Below are 19,614 nucleotides of genomic sequence, written 5' to 3' on the forward strand. Positions count from 1 at the left end.
AGTTGGTCAGAAATCTTCTCATTTTAGTTGTTGGCATTTCCTTCCAGTTGATCAAACCATAAAACCTTCCTTTCTTTCCCCATCCCACATCGAATCTGCCAGGAAATCCTGATAACTATACTTTTAAAATATACCTATGAAGTATATTTAAATCTGGCTTTAGCTCTGACTTCCAGTTTACAGAAGAGCACAGAGGCTAGAGGAACAAGTTACATTAAATAACGTGGAAACAATCAGACAAATCCAGAAGGTGAGCTATTTTACAGGACAGTTGACCTGTGGTCTCCTCAACAAGTCAATGCCATGAGAAAAAACAAAGGGGGTCAAATGTTTTAAACTAAAGAGCCCAAAGAGATAAGAAACAGACAGTAACCAAAAACAGACAGTAACCAAATGCTTTGCATGGTTCTTCTTGGAAATCCTATCATATGCAACAACATGGATGAATATGGAAGACATTTATGCTTAGTGAAATAAGCCAATCACAGCAGGACAAATAGTGCATGACTCCACTTACATGGAAGTATCTAAAATAATCAATTGCATGGAAACGGGGATTAGAATGATGGTTGCTGGGAACCTGGGTGGCTCAGTGGGTTAAAGCCTCTGCTTTCAGCTCAGGTCATGATCCCAGGGTCCTGGGATCGAGTCCCGCATCGGGCTCTCTGCTCAATAGGGAGCCTGCTTCCTCTTCTCTCTCTGCCTGCCTCTCTGCCTCCTTGTGATCTCTGTCTGTCAAATAAATAAATAAATAAATCTTTAAAAAAAAAAAAAAAGAATGATGGTTGCCAGGAGTTAGCAGTTGGGGCAAATGACGAAGAGTTGTGGTTCAGTAAGTTTGAAAGTTTCACTTACACAAGATAAGTAAGTCTAGGGTTCTGCTGTACAACATTATGCTTATAGTTAATAGTATTGTGCACTTAAAATTTTATTGAGAGGGTAGATCTCACGTTAAGTGTTCTTTCCACAATTTCAAAGACAAATGCGATGCATGATTTTTCTCGAATCCTGTTTGAACAGATCAACTATAGCAGACATTTAGAAGCTAATGTAAGAAATTTGAAAATAGGTTAACTATTAGGTGGTATTTGGGGAGTGTTTGTGTATTAGGTGTAAATCAGAACTATAAGAAGGTGCCTTATTAGAGATGTACAATGGAGTTTTTAGGAGTAAAATGTCAAAAAATATCAAATAATATGGAGCAAGTATGACAGAATGTTAAATCTCTATGATTGGCATGTGGTTGTTTCCTCTAACATTTTCCTTCTCTGTATGTTTGGAAAAGTTTTTTTTTATGAAGATTTATTTATTTGAGGAGCTCCTGAGTGGCTCAGTTGTTAAGTATCTGCCTTTGGCACAGGTCATGATCCCAGTGTCCTGGGATTGAGCCCTGCATCGGGGGTCCCTGCTCAGCAGGAAGCCCGCTTCTCCCTCTCCCACTTCCCCTACCTGCTGTGTTCCCTCTCTTGCTGTGTCTCTCTTTGTCAAATAAATAAATAAAATCTTTTTAAAAATATATTTACTTGAGAGAGAGAGCAATGCACTAGCAGAGGGGGAGGCAGAAGGATGTGGACAGAATCCTCAAGCAGACTCCATACTGAGCACAGAGCCCAACATAGGGCTTGATTCCAGGACCCTGAAATCATGACCTGAGCTGAAACCAAGAGTTGGATGCTTAACCAACTGAGCCACCCAAGCACCATTGGAAAAGTTTTATAATAAGAATTGTTACTTTTCCTGCTACAACATTGGGCACCATCATCTCTTGACTTTGTTTATCATATTAATAATTTCCTGATGAGGGTGTTTCTGTACTTGCCTGCCCACAGTCTAATGTGAACCCAGCAGCCAGAGTGATTTTTCAGTAAGTCAGATTTTCTGCTTAGCACTCTACATTGGTACCCCATTTCACTCAGGGTGAAAACCAAAGTACTCAGTAGTATGTCCTAAGTGATCTGGACTACTTGTTATCTTTCTGGTATCTGTTTGTTGAATGAATGAATATGGACTTATTTTGACTTTGAAATTAAAAGAAAGCAGCTTTTATTATCTTTTTTGTCTCCAAGAATAGTTCACCACCACTCTCTCATTTTCCATCAGTGATTTCCCCAATACCAGCTGAATGTCCTACAGTTCAATTCTGACGCTAACTTCTGAGTTAGTGCGAACTCCACAAGTTAAGGCCTCAGTCCCACAAAACTGCCCCAACTTCAGATGCCAGGTGCATGTGCAGTCCTCAGCACAACCACACTTCTTCCTGGCCAACTACAAATTCAGAAGTTCCTGTGAACTCCTCTGCACTCCCAGTCCTTTCCTTAATTCTCAAGAATGACCCAAAACTCAGGAAAGCTTTATACTTACAATTATAGTTTTATTATGAAGAATATAATTGAAGAATAGTCAAATGAAAGAGATGCATAGTACAAGGTATGGGGCTGCGGGCACCATAGAGTTCACAGTTTCCATCTCTCTCTAGGCATGCTACCCTCCCAGCACATCAATGTGTTCACCAACTTAGAAACTCCCTGAACCGTGTTGTTTGGGATTTCATTCTATAGTTATGATTGAAATTATGAACTCAACCACCAGCCCCTTTCTGGAGGTCAAAGTAGGGCTGAAAGTCCCAGTCCTCTAATCGTGTGGTTTGTTCCTTTGGAACCAGCCTCTGTCCTGAAGCTGTCTAGATTCATCCATGATGAATCACCTCATTAGCATAAACTCAGTTATGGTCAGAAAGCACTCATTATAAATTACAGAGGACACTCCTGTCACTTGGGAAATTCTAAGGGTTTTAGGAGCTCAATGCAGGAACCATGGACAAAGACCAAATACGTTTTTTATTATACCACAACCACATACTGATTGAAAGACTAAGAGCAGAAGTAGTAAGTTACGCCTCTAAGAGCCATTAGGCTTAGCTTTCAGAGTTTAAGAAGGGGGAGTGGGAATAGATGAGACCAACAGAGAGAGAATGAAGGTCAAGCTGGGGACACTGGTGGAGAGCCTCTTAAATGGATACTTTTCTTTTTTTAGTACCCTGAGTTGCTGTGTCTTGGTTTAAAGCCTATCCCTATGTGCCTTTATTGTTTAATTTGACATAGTAGGGGCTAAGCATAATTTGCTATATTTTTGTTGTCATTATAGATCTGAAAGTTATTATAGCTAACCCTTGAATACGCATTTAATGGCAAGGGACCAAAATGATAGTTTTGGATAATTAAAAGATAATTAGAAAACAGGCTTAAGAATCAACATATCTAAAAAGTACTAAGGTTTGCTAATAAAAATGCCATATTAAGAGATGGAATCAAAATTTAGTGTTGGTTATGGACCCATCTTAATTTGGTTGAGTTCAATAAGAATATTATAGTGCTTAAATAATTTTAGCAGTGCAAATGCAATTTAATATGTTTATTTTTGTGAAGGCAATTAAGTGCAGGCAGATAATATATTTCTGGAATTATGTTACAGATTAAAGTTAATGGCCTTTTTTTTTTTTTTTTTAAGTTTAAGCTAGGACCAGTTCATAAGTTACAGTGAAATAGATGTCTTACTGGAAAAAATCTAAGGAAATGGCTTTGTATGTTTCATGGGTTCTTTTGTTTGTTTTCCTTAGCAAGAGTGAGGACATAGTAAGAAGCTAAAGATAGCTTCTTACTCATGAAGGACACTCCAGTAAGATTATCAGTTGTTATTTACATGTCTGTGTTATTAAGATTTTGGAGAAAAATGCCTTTATATTGTTTGGTCATAGTCTGAGAGCATTAATTAGGGGGTACTTAGAAAACATTGCTGCAATTGTAAACTCCTTATAGAAGCAGTTATGGCGAGATGCCTACATATTGAATCAAAGTTTATTACTAGGAAAAGTCACAATGGATGTAAGAAGATTGTAAGACTGCTGTTTTTGCTGTGTTCTGCCCAAGTAGTCGATTGGAAGTTTATGGATAAAAAGTACTGTCACTTTCCAAATGTATTTCAGTCTGCAGTTATTTATGGAGAACCTGCTATGTGTCAGACATGAGATATTGGGAATGAGTGAGTGAGAACAGATACCTGCCCTGAACCATGTTAGTCCCTCTCTCCTTGTGACCCAGCTTATTCAGCATGAAGGAAATAATGAGCCACAGAACCTTAGTGTTGTTTGCTCAAATCAGTTTTGTGTTGAATTTTACTGATCTGTTTTTAACAAAAATGCTGCAGCTGCCAACTCTGCTACTTAATTATGTGATTGAACTTGGGAAAATTACTTGATTTCTGAGTCTGATACTCCTTAAATGGTAACAGGGATAGTAATTCCTCCCTTGCAATGTCATTGTGAATGTAAGTGCCTGATTCAGTGCCTAGTATATTATTGGTGCTTAGCAGCGGTTTTTGTTGTCTTCCCCTCCTAGCTCAGACATGATTCTGAAATTTTGATTTGGTGATCTTTTAAGGATTAAGCAAGCTGTATCATAGTTTTGATTTGCAATATTTTATTCAGTATTTCTGAGTTCTTTTACTTATAAGTATTGCTCTAAGTTGCAAATTAAGTATCCTAGGAGTTCCTGCAGTATATAATTTCTTAGACACCTTTTAAATTAATTTGAAAGTAAACTGCCCCCAACATGGGGCTTGAACTCATGACCCCAGGATCAGGAGTCACATGCTCTACTGACTGAACGAGCCAGGTGCACTTTCTTAGACATTTTAAAGCACTCTTTTTTATAAGTTTATGTGCTTGCTGGTGAAGTTTAAGTATCTTTAGTTGTGTGACCCTGAATTGCCACTGAGCTAGTTAAGTTCGTCGCCTTTGGCTTTGAATAATAATCATCAGCCACAGAGCAACAAACTCAGATTGCCAGCCTCATGTGACTTTTTTGGTTGGAAACACTGACACTTGAGTGACAATGACTGTGTTTTTTAGATTTTTCAAGTATCAAACGATATTGAATATTTTCTAATTTCTGAATTATTTTTATAATGATTCTGTAGTGTTTTAGTAGAATTCACTCAGTTGTTGCTTTGCTTTGCAATATCTATTTTATATTTCTAAGAGGTTTTAAGGAAAAAGGACACTTTCTGGGATGGTCTGCCCATTTTGTAACAGTCACTTCTCTGAAAATTCACCCTTATCCTGCCAGGTGTGGGCATTCTTCCTCCTAAAGTTGTGTGTGACTTACTTGCAAGCCTTTTATCTTTTTGGTCACATGTAAATTGGATTAGGGATAAAAAAGAGACTCTAGCTAGATTATTTGGAATGATCTGGGTATTTACGAGTGGGACTGAATGATGACTGGTCTTTAAACTATTTGTGTGAACTAAAGTGTTGAAGACTTGGAATGTGTTTGCAGCTATCTTCAGCACTGTACACGGAAAAAAAGAAAAAGTCAGCCTGCAGAGAGAGTGGTTTAGATGGGCAGAAACAAAGACTAAAGTCAGAAGGAGAGGGGCGCCTGGGTGGCTCAGTGGGTTAAAGCCTCTGCCTTCGGCTCAGGTCATGATCCCAGGGTCCTGGGATCGAGCCCCGCATCGAGCTCTCTGCTTCGCAGGGAGCCTGCTTCCTCCTCTCTCTCACTGCCTGCCTCTCTGCCTACTTGTGATCTCTGTCTGTCAAATGAATAAATAAAATCTTTAAAGTCAGAAGGAGAGTACTAACTGGGTTCCTAACAGCTTCCTGGGTCTTTATTCTAGTGCTTTGTGAGTCCTAGTTATCCTTCAATATCATAACATACCTCAGTGATCTTCCAATAAGTTTCCCTTTTTTGTACAAGGCTGCTCAAAATTCTGTTACTTAATTTTTATTATTCTTTTTTTTTTTTTTTTTAAGATTTTGTTTATTTATTTGGCAGACAGAGATCACAAGTAGGCAGAGAGGCAGGCAGAGAGAGAGAGGAGGAAGCAAGCTCCCTGCTAAGCAGAGAGCCTGATGCGGGGCTTGACGCGGGGCTTGATCCCAGGACCCTGGGATCGTGACCAGAGCCGAAGGCAGAGGCTTTAACCCACTGAGCCACCCAGGCGCCCCAGTTTTTATTACTCTTTTGTTGAACTTCTAAAAAAGCTAGAATAAGCTTAAAAATAAAATGGGTGTGAATATCCACAGGCAGAAGAATGAATTTAGACCCCTCCCTTACCCCATACACAAATGGATCCTAGACCTAATTATAAGAACTAAAACTATAGAACTCTTAGAAAAATGAAAGGACAACTCACCGAATGTGAGAAATTATTTATGTGTTTTATGACTGAGAAGGTGCTTTTTTCTTGAATACTAAGGGGGGGGCACCCCAAAACTCAAAAGCAGCTTTTAGAACTCAGTGATAAAAAGGACAACCCAATTTGTAAGTAGGCAAAGACTGAATAGACTTTTCTCCAAAGAGAATATGCAAATGGCTAATGCTTAACATGATTAGTCATCAAAAATATAAACCAAGACCACAGTGACATACCACTTCACATCCACTGGGATGGCTGTAATTAAAAGGATAGAAAATAACAAGTGTTAGCACGGCTGTGGAGAAATTGGAACCAACATAACATTGCTGGTGGGAATGTAAAGTGGTGTAACTACTTTGGAAAACAGTTTGGCCTTGTTTCAAACACAGAGTTACTGTGGGATCAGCAGTTCCACTCCGGGGCATATACCCACAAGAAACATGTCCACACAGAACTGGTGAACAAATGTTCAAAGCATCATTATTCATAATAGCTAAAGAGTAGAAACAGCCCAAATGCACATCAGCTGATGCATGGATAACCAAAATGTATTATATCCATAAATGGAGTATGGTTGAGTCATAAAAAGAAAGGAAGTGGTAATACATACTGCAATATGAATGAATCCTAAAACCATCCTAAATGAAAGAAGCCAGGCACAAAAGACCACAAAGTGTGTGATTTCATTTATATGAAATGTCCAGAATAGGCAAACCCATGAAGACAGAAAGGCAATGAGTAATTTCCAGGGACTGGAGAAAGGGAAATAGGCAGTGATGGGTAATAGATAAAGGATTTGGGGGGAAGATGGAGATGGCCTAACATTAGATTTAGATCATGGTTATGGTCCTACAACTCTGTGAATATACTAAAATTCATTGCATTGTATACTTTAAATAGATGAGTTGTATGGTATATGAATCATATGTCGATAAAACTATTTTTAGAAGCCATATGAAACAGGCTCCAAAAATAATTATGAAATAATAATAATAAAATTTTTAAAAATAAAAAAAAATAGATTTCTAGAGGTGACTTTAGTTGTAACCGTTTTTTTTTCCATAAATTTCATACCTAAATACATTTTTCTTTTTTAACAATGACATAGAAAATGGTGAGTAGCATGGTACTTCGTTTAAAAATATGAACACAGGGACGCCTGGGTGGCTCAGTTGGTTAAGCCTCTGCCTTCAGCTCAGGTCATGATCCTGGGGTCCTGGGATCGAGTCCCATATCGGGCTCCTTGCTCGACAGGGAGCCTGCTTCCTCCTCTCTCTCTGCCTGCCTCTCCACCTGCTTGTGTGTACTCTCTCTCTCTGACAAATAAATAAAATCTTTAAAAAATAAAAATATGAACACAATTTAGTGCTGATTGTATCAGTTTGAGTGACAGTTAAATTGAAATGTAGTTTTTTTTTCTAACATTTCTCTCATTGCCATTATGTTTTGGGGGTAAACAGAGACAGTTGTGGCATTCTGAAAAGATCTCTGAACTTAGCACTTGCTAAAGCAGGACAAACATTAAGTGTTCAATCTGTAGCCTTGATTAAACAACTTCACGTCTTAGAGCATTGGTTTCAGAATTTTAAAGTGAGGATCATGTTGGGCTAAAAATTTTTTTTTCTTTCTATAGTAGTTTGGGGAGATTTTCCTAAGAAAAATAAGTATAGGTATATACATAGGTGTTTCAATTTGACCACACCAGTATTTAGATTTTAAGCATTTTGCAGAAAGTATCCAACTTGTCTAATGCTTAGTATTACACGTGAGAAAATAGGTTCTCAGTCTACACTATTTATTTATTTACTTATTTATTTTCATTCTATATTATAGAAATTGAAATTTTGGATCACCTGGGTGGGGAAGTCAGTTACGCATCCCATGTGTCATCATTTTTGACTGGTTTTAGATATTATTGTATCTAAAAATTATGTTAATTTTAGTGTAGCTGATTCATCTATAATTAGTTTTTAAAATTTTAAATGTATCAACTGTAATCATTTTTCACCTTTTAGTTTTTGATAATATATATATGCTTTATAATGCACAGATAACAGGTTGATTTTAGAGAAGTCTGGTATAATTGTATCCAGTCTCCAGACTGAGTTATTTAGTGACAAATATGTGGTAAATATACTTTTATGTTGCCGTTAAGTGAGGTTATGGGATAGGTTTCTGTTTTCTTTTTTTTTCTTTAAGCTTGATAGTTGCATGATTAATATGCTGGCTTTTTCTTATTTGCAGAGATCCTGCATATTTTGATGAAAATTGGCTAAACAGAATCAAAACCGAAGTAGGAGATAATTGGAGGCTAAAGGTATTTTCTTTTTATTTTCCCATCTGTTAAATAGTCTTTTAGTTGTTTGTATATAATATCTGTTGAACTTCCATCTGATGTGTTCAGTGAACTTCAGAAACCCAGATTGCCCGTAGTAAAATAATCCAGAATTAAGGATTAGAGGTGACTTGAAGTTGCTCACAAAGATACATACATAGTGTAAGTCAGTGGGACACAGTGATAGTGGGCATAGACTCTAGAGCCAAGGTGCCTGTGTTTGTATCACAGCTCTACCATTCAGTGTCTGGGAAAGTCTGATCATTCTGTATCTCAGTTCCCCCTTTGTAAAATGAGGATTGTAATAGGATCTACCTCACAGAAATAAATGAGTTAGTATATATAACATATTTGGAATAGTGCATATGTAATGCTAGTTGCTAGAGTTGTTATTAATAATGAGAAAATATTGGTCAATGTTAACTGAGCACAGAACACTAAGAGAATGAAGTATTTTCATTTCTTTCCTAGTAGCCTTAAGTTCCAGTATTTCTCAGGCTTCTTGGAGAAAATCAAAACCCACAAAAAGAGGGGTGCCTGGGTGGCTCAGTCGTTAAGCATCTTCTTCAGCCCAGGTCATGGTGCCAGGGTCTTAGGATTGAGCCCCGCATCTGGCTTCCTGCTTCTCCCTCTCCCACTCCCCCTGCTTGTGCGCTCTCTCACTGTGTCTCACTCTGTCAAATAAATGAAATCTTTAAAAAAAGAAAAAAAAGTAAAAGAAATACAGTTTACATTGTAGCCTCCTTTCCACCTATGTCCAACTATGCACAAACATAGTTCAACAAGTTTTTTCCCTTATTCTAGGCACTGACATTTTGATTTTTAAAAAATCAGTTGCAACCCACTAAATTAGTTTTATATTGTGAAATAATTCTAGATTCACAAGGGGCTGCCAAAAAATGTAGAGAAGTTCTGTGTATCTTTCACCCAGTTTTCCCAGGGTTACATCTTGCATAACTATAATCCAATATCAAAACTAGGAAACTAACATTGGTACAAGTCAGTTCATTCAGGTTTCACCAGTTTTACCTGTGCCATTTGGTGTTTGTGTGTACACTTCTGTGTAGCTCTAGCAATAATGTAGCTTTCCTGTAATACCCACTACAGTGAAGACAGAATTGTTAGATCTCTGCAAGACTCCGCATGCTTCCTTCATGACAACATCCACACCACATATTCCCCACCCTATTACCTGGAAACCATTAATTTGTTCTCCATCTCTATAATTTTGTTACAGTAAATTGATTTTTATGACCCAGTGATGATTATGACTGCCAGTTTGGAAAGCTCTAGAACCATTTCTCTTTGATATAGAAGGTATAGACTCAGAAATGCAAATGAGTAAGCATGTGAGGTCCCTGGACTTGAAATATGTTAAGCTTGGTTTGTCTTTATATTTCTTCCATAAAACACATACTTCATTAAAAATAGTCATTGATTGTTTAAATATTGGGTCTGCCAAAATTTAATTCCTTTTGTTTACTAGGCTAGAGTGAATGAATGGACACTGATTTAAGCCACTATTTTAATTTCTAAATAATCTTTCAAGAATAGACAATTCAATGACTTATACATATATAATATTTTATATATAACATATGTTAAAATTTTACATATTTTTATATATATATATTTTTATTTATTTATTTATTTTTTTAAGACAAGGAGCAAGGGAAGGAAGGGTAGAGTGGGAGAGAATCCTAAGCAGGCTCCACACCCAGTGCAGAGCCCAATGTGGGGCTTGATCTCACAACCCTGAGTTCATGACCTAAGCCAAAATCAAGAGTCATTCACTCAACTAAGCCACACAGCCATGCCTAAATGATTACTTTTTAGTATTATAACATGTGTAAAGCAATTCTGGATATTTAAAATAATGCTACTGATCAATTTGTGTTTGCTTGGTGTCTTGACCAGAGAGAGAGTTATACATCCTATCTTCCATGCATGCAACACACATGTAAAATGCACACTGTCTTCAGTGTCATGAGTGTGGCAGGGACAGTAATATAGAGAAGGGGGGAAAACTTACATTCTTAACATTCAGAGCTGGAAATGTCAGTTCTGATTTGCATTTCTATTCTCCGTATTATATCCTATGTTATATTTCTTCAATTTTAAGGTAACCATTGATTATATAGCTCTTTTCAATGGGAAGTAAACTACCATTTTATTTTTTTTTTAAGACTTTTTTAAAAATGTATTTATTTGACAGACAGAGATCACAATTAGGCAGAGAGGCAGGCAGAGAGAGAGAGAGAGGAGGAAGCGGGCTCCCTGCCGAGCAGAGAGCCCAGTTTGGGGCTTGATCCCAGGACGCTGGGATCATTACCTCAGCCGAAGGCAGAGGCTTTGACCCACTGAGCCACCCAGGCGCCCCTAAACTACCATTTTAAATGAACACATTTCATCAATGAACATTGTAGAATAAAGGAAATAAAGTGTCTTATATGTTTTCCGTGTCTCCAACTTTTTCTAGAAGTATAAACATGATAGTTTTCTTTATGAACTGATTTTTTAAATAAGTTTTCAGGGCACCTGGGTGGCTCAGTCAGTTGAGGATCCAGTTGTTGGTTTCAGCTCAGGTCATGATCTCAGGGTCATAAGATTGAGCCTCACTTTGGGCTCCGTGCTCGGTAGGGATTCTGCTTTTCTCCTTTTCTCTGCCTCTGCCCCCCCACCCCAACATTTGTGCTGTTTTTCTCTCTCAAAAAAAATGTGTGTGTATGTTTAAATCTTAAAAAAAAAAAAAAAAAGGTTTCAGTTTATTTTTTCCCTTAAAATAATATCTGATTGCATTGGATCACACTGCTGTGATGAAGCCACTTTTACGTGATAGTCACAGGTTCTGCTGTCTTCTGTCCTAGGATATCTTCAGCTACTAACATGGAGTAGGGACATTTAGGTAGATGGTTAACAGAATCATACTGTGTACACATTTAACTTAACACAAATTTAACTGTATGAGTTGGGTCAAGAAAGAAAAAGGGAAAATATAATAGCTTAAGTAGTACAGGTGACATAGTATAGGTGATAGCTACCTGTCATTTCACTCAGATAGCGTATAGGCCAGCGAACTCTTGCTTTGGAGTGGCTGAGTGAGAGGAAACACGTTGTTGGTCCCTCCCCTTATCTTGTTTCTAGGATGCTTTTTTTTCTTTGCTTTTTTTTTTTTTTTTTTTTTTTTCTTCCCAAAGTAGGCTGCATGTCCAATGTGGACTCCAAGGTGGGGCCCGAACACATGACTCTGAGATCAAGACCTGAGCTAAGATCAAGAGTTGCATGCCCAACCAGCTGAGCAACCCAGGCACCCCAGGATGCTTCTTATACCACAAGTATCCTGCAGTGCTTTTTTATACTAGCATTTCAAGATATAATAGTATTTCCTTAACCATATGGCTCCTAAATATTTACTTTGGTGCTCATATAAAGAAACCACAATCTTTTCTGACAGTGGAGAGGTCTTGGAGACATTATACTTAGGTTACTTTAAGAGATTATCAGTTTTTGTCAGTGTAATTATAACACTGAAAATTTAACATGATTGGAAACAATTTTTTTTTTAAGATTTTATTTATTTGACAGACAGAGATCACAAGTAGGCAGAGAGGCAGGCAGACAGAGAGGAGGAAGCAGGCTCCCTGCTGAGCAGAGAGCCTGACTCGGGGCTCAATCCCAGGACCCTGAGATCATGACCTGAGCGGAAGGCAGAGGCTTAATCCACTGAGCCACCCGAGCACCCCTGGAAACAATTTTTTTAATTAATCTTTTTTTTTTTTAAGATTTTATTTATTTGTCAGAGACCGAGAGCAAGCACAAGCGGGGAGTGGTAGAGGCAAAGGGGGAGCAAGGAACCCCACTTGGGATTCGATCCAGGACCCTAGGATAGTGACCTGAGCTGAAGGCAGATGCTTAACTGACTGAGCCACCCAGGCATCCCTGAAAACAAATTTTTTTTAATAAATTTCTTGAGATCACTTAAATTGAGCCATTGATAAATTGATAGTCCTTTTTTTTTTTTAAAGATTTTATTTATTTATTTGACAGACAGAGATCACAAGTAGGCAGAGAGGTAGGCAGAGAGAGAGGAGGAAGCAGGCTCCCTGCTGAGCAGAGAGCCCAATGCGGGGCTCGATCCCAGGACCCTGGGATCATGACCTGAGCCGAAGGCAGAGGCTTAACCCACTGAGCCACCCAGGAGCCCCTTGATAGTCCTTTTTTGATGATTAGGGTAATTCACATGTACTGTTGAATTTTTTTTTAGTATTTATTTATGATTAATAGAATAATTAGTTGGTTCAGAAATTTTTAAGATTTTATTTCAGGGAGCGTGAGCAAGTATGTGGGGGGTGGGCAGAGGGAGAGAGAGAGGAAGAAAAGTAGGTTCCCCACTGAGCTGGGAGCCCAGTGATCCTAAGACCCTGAGATCATGACCTGAGCAAAAAGCAGATGTTTAACCGACTAAGCCACCCAGCTGCCCCCAGAAATTTTTTATGTTAAATTATATTTTGATTTGTGCTTGCCTTTTATGCATTTGTTTTATTTCTCTCTAAACAGATAAGCAATTTAAAGAAAATTTTAAAGGGAATCCTGGATTACAATCATGAGGTAAGGACTTTTTCTCACTTTGCTTTGAAGTATTACTATAGGATAATTTAATTTTATAATATTTTTCAGTAGTTTCAAGTAAAGGAAAATTTACCCAAAATTTACCATTTATCTTCCACTGTATGGTTTTTAGGATGTTGATTCAGACAGCTATTAGGTAGGTAGTAGGTAAATGCTCTTTTTCACTGTAATATGGGTAGTTGGTAGATGATTATTAATTTATGTTATATTTTCTTTTCTGTCATCTGTCAACTCTTCTTTTCTCCCCTTGTGAAGGTGGTTTAGAATCCTGGTATCATTATAGCCAACTCCCTTGCTTACTTTAGTTTTATTCCTTGGCAGACCCTCATCCCTAGATTAATTCAGTTTATCCTCTGAATCTAACATCAGAACAGTCAAGGCATACCTTGGGGGAAAAAATCAGGCAGTAGAACTAGTTTTACTTTAAATTTCATGATCACAGATGTCAAATGGACACAACATACCCTGGAAGCCCCACAATTTTATCTGCGTTTATACCTACATCTATACATAAATCATATATCTTCACAACTCAGTAAGTGATCCTGCCGTCCACCCTATTACTCAAGCCCCAAACCTATAAATAATCCTGTAGCCCTTCTTTGATATCATCGTAAGACTTACTAGTTAAATCTCCAAAATAACAGCTTTTTTCTGTCTCTAACTGCTACCACCTTCTGCCAAGCCATCATTAGCTATTGCTTAGATTTCTAGAGTAGTCTGACTGGTAACCCTGATTTCACACTTGCCCCTCTGCAGTCTGTTCTTTATTCACTCTAAAACCTGAATAATTTTTTTTTTAAGATTTTATTTTATTTATTTGACAGAGAACACAAGTAGGCAGAGAGGCAGGCAGAGAGAGGGGAGGGGAAGCAGGTTTCCTGCTGAGCAAAGAGCCTAATGCAGGGCTGAATCCCAGAACCCTGGGATCATGACCTGAGCTGCAGGCAGAGGCTTTAACCCACTGAGCCACCCAGGCGCCCCAAAAGCCTGAATAATACTTAAAAATATAAGCCTGATTATGCCACTTTTGTGTCTTTTATGGTTTCCTGTTGTATTAAGAATCAGATTCCGGGGTGCCTGGGTGGCTCAGTGGGTTAAAGCCGCTGCCTTCGGCTCAGGTCACGATCCCAGCGTTCTGGGATCGAGCCCCGCATCGGGCTCTCTGCTCAGCAGGGAGCCTGCTTCCTCCCTCTCTCTCTGCCTGCCTCTATGCCTACTTGTGATCTGTCTATCCAATAAATAAAATCTTTAAAAAAAAAAATGAATCAGATTCCTACCTATTACCATGAGCCACCAGACACTGTGTGACCTCTTTAACCTGTTTACCCATAATGCTAGAGCCATATTCATTCTGCTTCTGTGTTATTGTTGTTTAAAAAAGATTTTATTTATTTATTTGACAGAGAGAGGTCACAAGTAGGCAGAGAGAGGGGGAGGCAGGCTCCCCGCTGAGCAGAGAGCCCAATGCGGGCCTCGATCCCAGGACCCTGAGATCATGACCTGAGCCGAAGGCAGAGGCTTAACCCACTGAGCCAGCCGAAGGCAGAGGCTTAACCCACTGAGCCACCCAGGCGCCCTGGTTCTGTGTTTTTAGGATTTTCTTTTTTCACTGTATGCTTATAGGAACTTACCCTTTGCATGTATTTCATTTCATTTGGGGCCAATTTCCCCATGAAGGAATTCTCCATTCTCCTTCCTGATACACGTGTTTGGCTATCAGCATTTTGGAGTCAAATGAAGTGAACATGTTTGGGGGGAATCTTACTGTTGGGGCATGAACCTATATTTAATCTCCCCTCTTTCTGGTACCCCCTTGTTCAGGCTGTACTTTGAACTTCAGAGAAATTGTCTTTCTGGGGTGGTGAAGGGATCAAAGTACTCAGTTTCTTTGGTCAGTGTACATGCATACCAGATTGGGGTCTAAGTTGTGGTGATGAGGTTGTTATAACTTAGGTATGAGAGATAAAAACAGAAATTGGGAGTGAAACTGACATAACAGCTCTGTCGTTAGCAATGAGTTTCTAGTGCTGACAAACTAATCTGTATCAAATATTTTATTTGGACATAAAATACAAGTGCAATTCTAATCCTCTTGTCTCCATTCAGATTTTAGGACAGCAAATTAATGACTTTACCCTTCCTGATGTGAATCTTATTGGAGAACATTCTGATGCGGCAGAGCTCGGAAGGATGCTTCAACTCATCTTAGGCTGTGCTGTGAACTGTGAACAGAAGCAAGGTAATTTATATGTTAGTGTATGCATTTAAAATAATTAAGGAAAGTAGTACATATTGTGTATATTACATATAAATCACCAGTACAAACAATAATATCTTCATAAGGCCATCCTCAAACAATGCCATTTTCTTCTCCCCCCCCCCCCCCAGTAGGCTCCACACCCAATATGGGGCTCCAACTCATGACTCTGAGAGCTCAGGAGTTGTCCACTGTACCAAATGAGCCAGCCAGGTGCCCCAAACAATGCCATTTTCTATAATTTTTCTGGTACTTTGTTTGCAAGTGTAAGAGTTTTGCAATTTAGAATAAATTTGATTGTGATGATATTCTTTCCCTTTAAGCAAGACTACATAATTCTTTGAGTGAATTATTTTTAACTACACTGAATGTGATGAAATTTACTGTTAATTGGACTAGGTCCAGCTAAATTAACATCAGTAATAATGAGAAGGTTAAACTGGAACAGTTCAGCTCTTGGCACTTAAAATTGGATACTTTAAATTACAAGTATGAAGGATTTATTTCACAAAATTTATTGAACTCGTGCATTATGCCAGGGATAGGAGCACAGTGCCAGACAGAATAGACACCGCACCTGCCCATGTGGAACTGTTCGGTGAGTGGAGGGGAGGTCAGTAAGCAATGCCACACACAACTGTGTGATCTGAGTGGTGATGAGTGCTGTGAAGGTAAAGTGTAATGGGGGAGCTGGTCCAGGCATGGGCCAGGGAAGTTATTTAAGCAAAAATGGGGAGGAGGACAGACTAAGAGTAGTCTGAATAGTATGAACTGAATGTCAGGAAGACTTACGTTACCTTTGAGAGGTTTAAAAAAACCCACAAATATAATTAGAGAATAGTGAGGAAGGGAAGAAGGGCGATGAAACAGAAGGGGACTATTCTAAATAATGATGACGTAGTATTTTACTATTATACTAGACTATGACCTTCATAGAAAACAGATTTTTTTTTTTAAGCCCAAAGATTTTTTTTCTTATTCCTTTTACCTCACCCCTGGTGATGTAAAATAGATTTTTATTTGACTTGTTTGTACATTTTAAGTGTTCTTGTGACAAGTTTAATAATGGTCAACATTGTTTTCTTGAAGCTATGACTAGTATTTGGTCTGTGTTCTGAGTTTTTTCTAACAATGTATTTCTCTTTGTCCCCATTCTTTTTAGATTTTTAGCATGAATGCTCTTAAAGTAAGTTTTAGTTTGCTTATTCAGTTCAACTCAAAAATTAGAGAATTTTCTACATTTGTGAGTTTTGTATATTACTAAAATATCTAAACATTTTTTGTCAAAGATTAGAAGATTGGTATAAATAAGATTCAAAACACATTAAATCTCTAAGTAAATGCTTTGATTTTAAAAGGTGTATGAAAATTTATTTAATAAAGTTCACTGAATTCAAATAATGACCTCTTATATGTTTATTCTGTTAAGAGAGTCATCACCTCTTGGAAGCAAAGAGCTATTAAGAGTTGGCTAATTGGATTTACCACAGGGTAGAACTAGGAGAACACAAGGATGTTACCTATATTCATAGTCCTATGGAAAAGCAGACAGTCCAGCTTCTCACACAGACCAAGTTTCTCCTGTAACACCTAGGTTTGGTTTCTCCACTGAAATTGTTTATAAATGATGAAAACTTTGAACGGGTTTTTTTTTGGGGGGGGGGGGTTTGTTTTGTTTTTTTGTTTTTTTGAACGGAATTTTTAACATCATATTTATCCAGAGGGCATTCTGTTTTCAGAAACATAGTTGATAACTAAGAATCAAAGTAAATGAATTCCTGAGTTCAGTATTACTTGACACTGCACATTTCTGGTGTATAATGTGAGGCTTACTACAGATCTTCCATTTGCTACCTGACTGACATTGGACTAGGCACTCGGCCTGTTTCTTCATCTACAGAATGAGGATGCAAAACCTGGTGGTCATGAGGAATAAATGAAATTGTGTATGCGTATTTGCTTTGTAATCCGTAAAGCACTATACAAATAAAAAAGGCCTTATGTTTAGATGAGTTTTCAGTTACTGGAGGTAAGGAGTGATTGCTCAGAACATTGACCTAGGATACTTTTATCTTGGCCATCTGACTTCTCAAATTAGGGGAAATAAATGGTGCTAAAATTGAAAAAGCAAAGATAAGTAGTAGAAAACACACTGAATTACTGAATGTCTCTCTTCTGCCCAGTACTCTACTAGGTACTAATAGAACAAAAAATACTTTTTACACATTAGGAAAACTAAGTATTCTATAACTTGCCCAAGATTTCTGGTTTGTGAAAAGCTAGGCAAGGACAACAACCGATGTCTCTCCGTGTTTAAACATCACACACTATACTAATCTGCTATAAATTCTGGCCCTAAAAGCTATGTTTTCAAGATAATCTTGCTGACCTAGCACACCTCATTCTCCAGCCTCATAGATCTGTACCCAATAATTGTATATACTTGTATTTTGGACACTAAAGATTTGTAAGGTTATTGTTTTGTTTTTTTGTTTGTTTGTTGGGGGGGGTGTTTGTTTTGTTTTGCTTTTTTGCTTTTCACAGATTGTACATTAACATAGTTCTCGTTGTCATTTTACCATGTAGCATTTTACGGTGTTCGCGGGGAAGGGCCTTGACGTGGCAACACCGCTTCTTAACTAACGCTTCCCCTCTCACACCTAACTAACTTCCTAACCTCCCTGTTCCCACTGTTATTTTCTTCACTTCCAGTAGGCTGTCATTAAATTTTCCTTCGCCGTTACCAGTGCTACTGCTTTTTCTTTTCCATGTTGACAGTCTTTTATCTCAAGAGCTGTTTAGTCATCCTAGCTGTACCATTTTCTCCAGCGTCTTGTGATTTTTTTTGTTTCATACCTTTGAGCAGAATATCAAAAAGTACTCCTTTTTTTCCAAGACTTACAGGATAGGATGCTCCTTGTTAACAAACAAACAAAACTGAGGGATGCCTGGGTGGCTCAGTAGGTTAAGCATCTGCCTTCGGCACAGGTCATGATTCCAGTGTCCTGGGATTGAGTCCCACATCGGGCTCCTTGCTCACCAGGGAGCCTGCTTCTCCCTCGGCCTGCTCTGCCTGTTCTGCCTGCAGCTCTCCATGCTTCTGCTTTCTCTCTGACAAATAAATAAATAAAATCTTTAAAGAACAACAACAACCAAAAAAATTGAGCTCAGAATAAAGGATTTTTTTTTCCAAATAGTGGTTCTGATACATTCTTACTGTTATTCTAAGAAATGCCTGTGATTTAAGTGTGTTGTGTATATTTGTATGTCACTACACATTTGATTGGGTAGAAGTATCCTTAGAACAACACTTGCTTAAAAATATGTTTTTGATTAACAAAAAGCTTTGGCATTAACAATCAGAATGTCAGAATGTCAGAATTTAGTAGTGCTGCCAAAACACTTTGGTTTTTTTTTTAATGAGATCCATCACACAAAGCATTATACAGCTTGGCATTCCAAATAGGTGATTCTTTTACCAAAAGATCACTTTAACAGTTTCACAGTAAGACTCCATCATGTAATACTTGAAGTGCTGAGACAAGCTTCTGGTATATGTGTGGAGAGGTTTTTTTGGATGTATGGGAAGAGAGGCAGGTTGAGGCTAAAATTCCCTAATTACTTTACTCTTCGAAATGTTACTTATTAAAACATATTTACCATATTTGTTAGAACCCAGCTGGCCTGTTGATTTTCGTTTGTTTTGTTTAATGCCACTTTTTCCATTCATTGTTGGAATTGCAAACAAGGAAAACTACTTCTAGTGCTTTTTCATAAGACAAGAAATTATCTTTTTCTACTGACAGCTAAGAGATCCTTCTCTTTTTGGTAGTGGTGAGAGTAGAGTGAGATTGATGAAGTTGGTACTTTAACTTATTAGTGATGTGTGTATTTTAAAGTCCAGGGTTATGCAGTATTTGTTTAATTATGATGTCACTTTCTATCTTAACTTCATCTTAATTCTTTGTCCTAAGCAGCTCTCAAGTTTATTAAGATTTTTCTATTCTGTAATAGAAAGTATTAAGGTAGAAATTGTACATGATGCAATGCTTTGATGTCACACAAGAATAAAGCACAGACATCAGAGTTTTTTTTTAACCTGCAACAAAGTATATATATGTAACATAGAGACAGATGATTTTTAAATTTTAGGAATAGTAATAAGGAATTCTGTCCATTCTCGCTTTAGGCTTTC

General features: G+C 37.9%; 1 protein-coding gene across 2 annotated transcripts in view; it reads left to right on the forward strand.

Annotated features, from left to right (window-relative positions):
• The window catches only part of HOOK3 (hook microtubule tethering protein 3), a 102,449-nt gene that overhangs the window by 18,738 nt on the left and 64,097 nt on the right, over positions 1-19,614 (forward strand). For both annotated transcript variants that reach the window (XM_080797483.1, XM_080797484.1), the window contains exons 3-5: positions 8,440-8,512; positions 13,088-13,138; positions 15,269-15,401. In XM_080797483.1, coding sequence (XP_080653609.1) covers positions 8,440-8,512; positions 13,088-13,138; positions 15,269-15,401 — 257 coding nt within the window. The remainder of the gene's footprint in view (positions 1-8,439; positions 8,513-13,087; positions 13,139-15,268; positions 15,402-19,614) is intronic.

Source organism: Martes martes (assembly GCF_963455335.1).
Source record: "Martes martes genome assembly, chromosome: 2".
NCBI lineage: Eukaryota > Metazoa > Chordata > Mammalia > Carnivora > Mustelidae > Martes > Martes martes.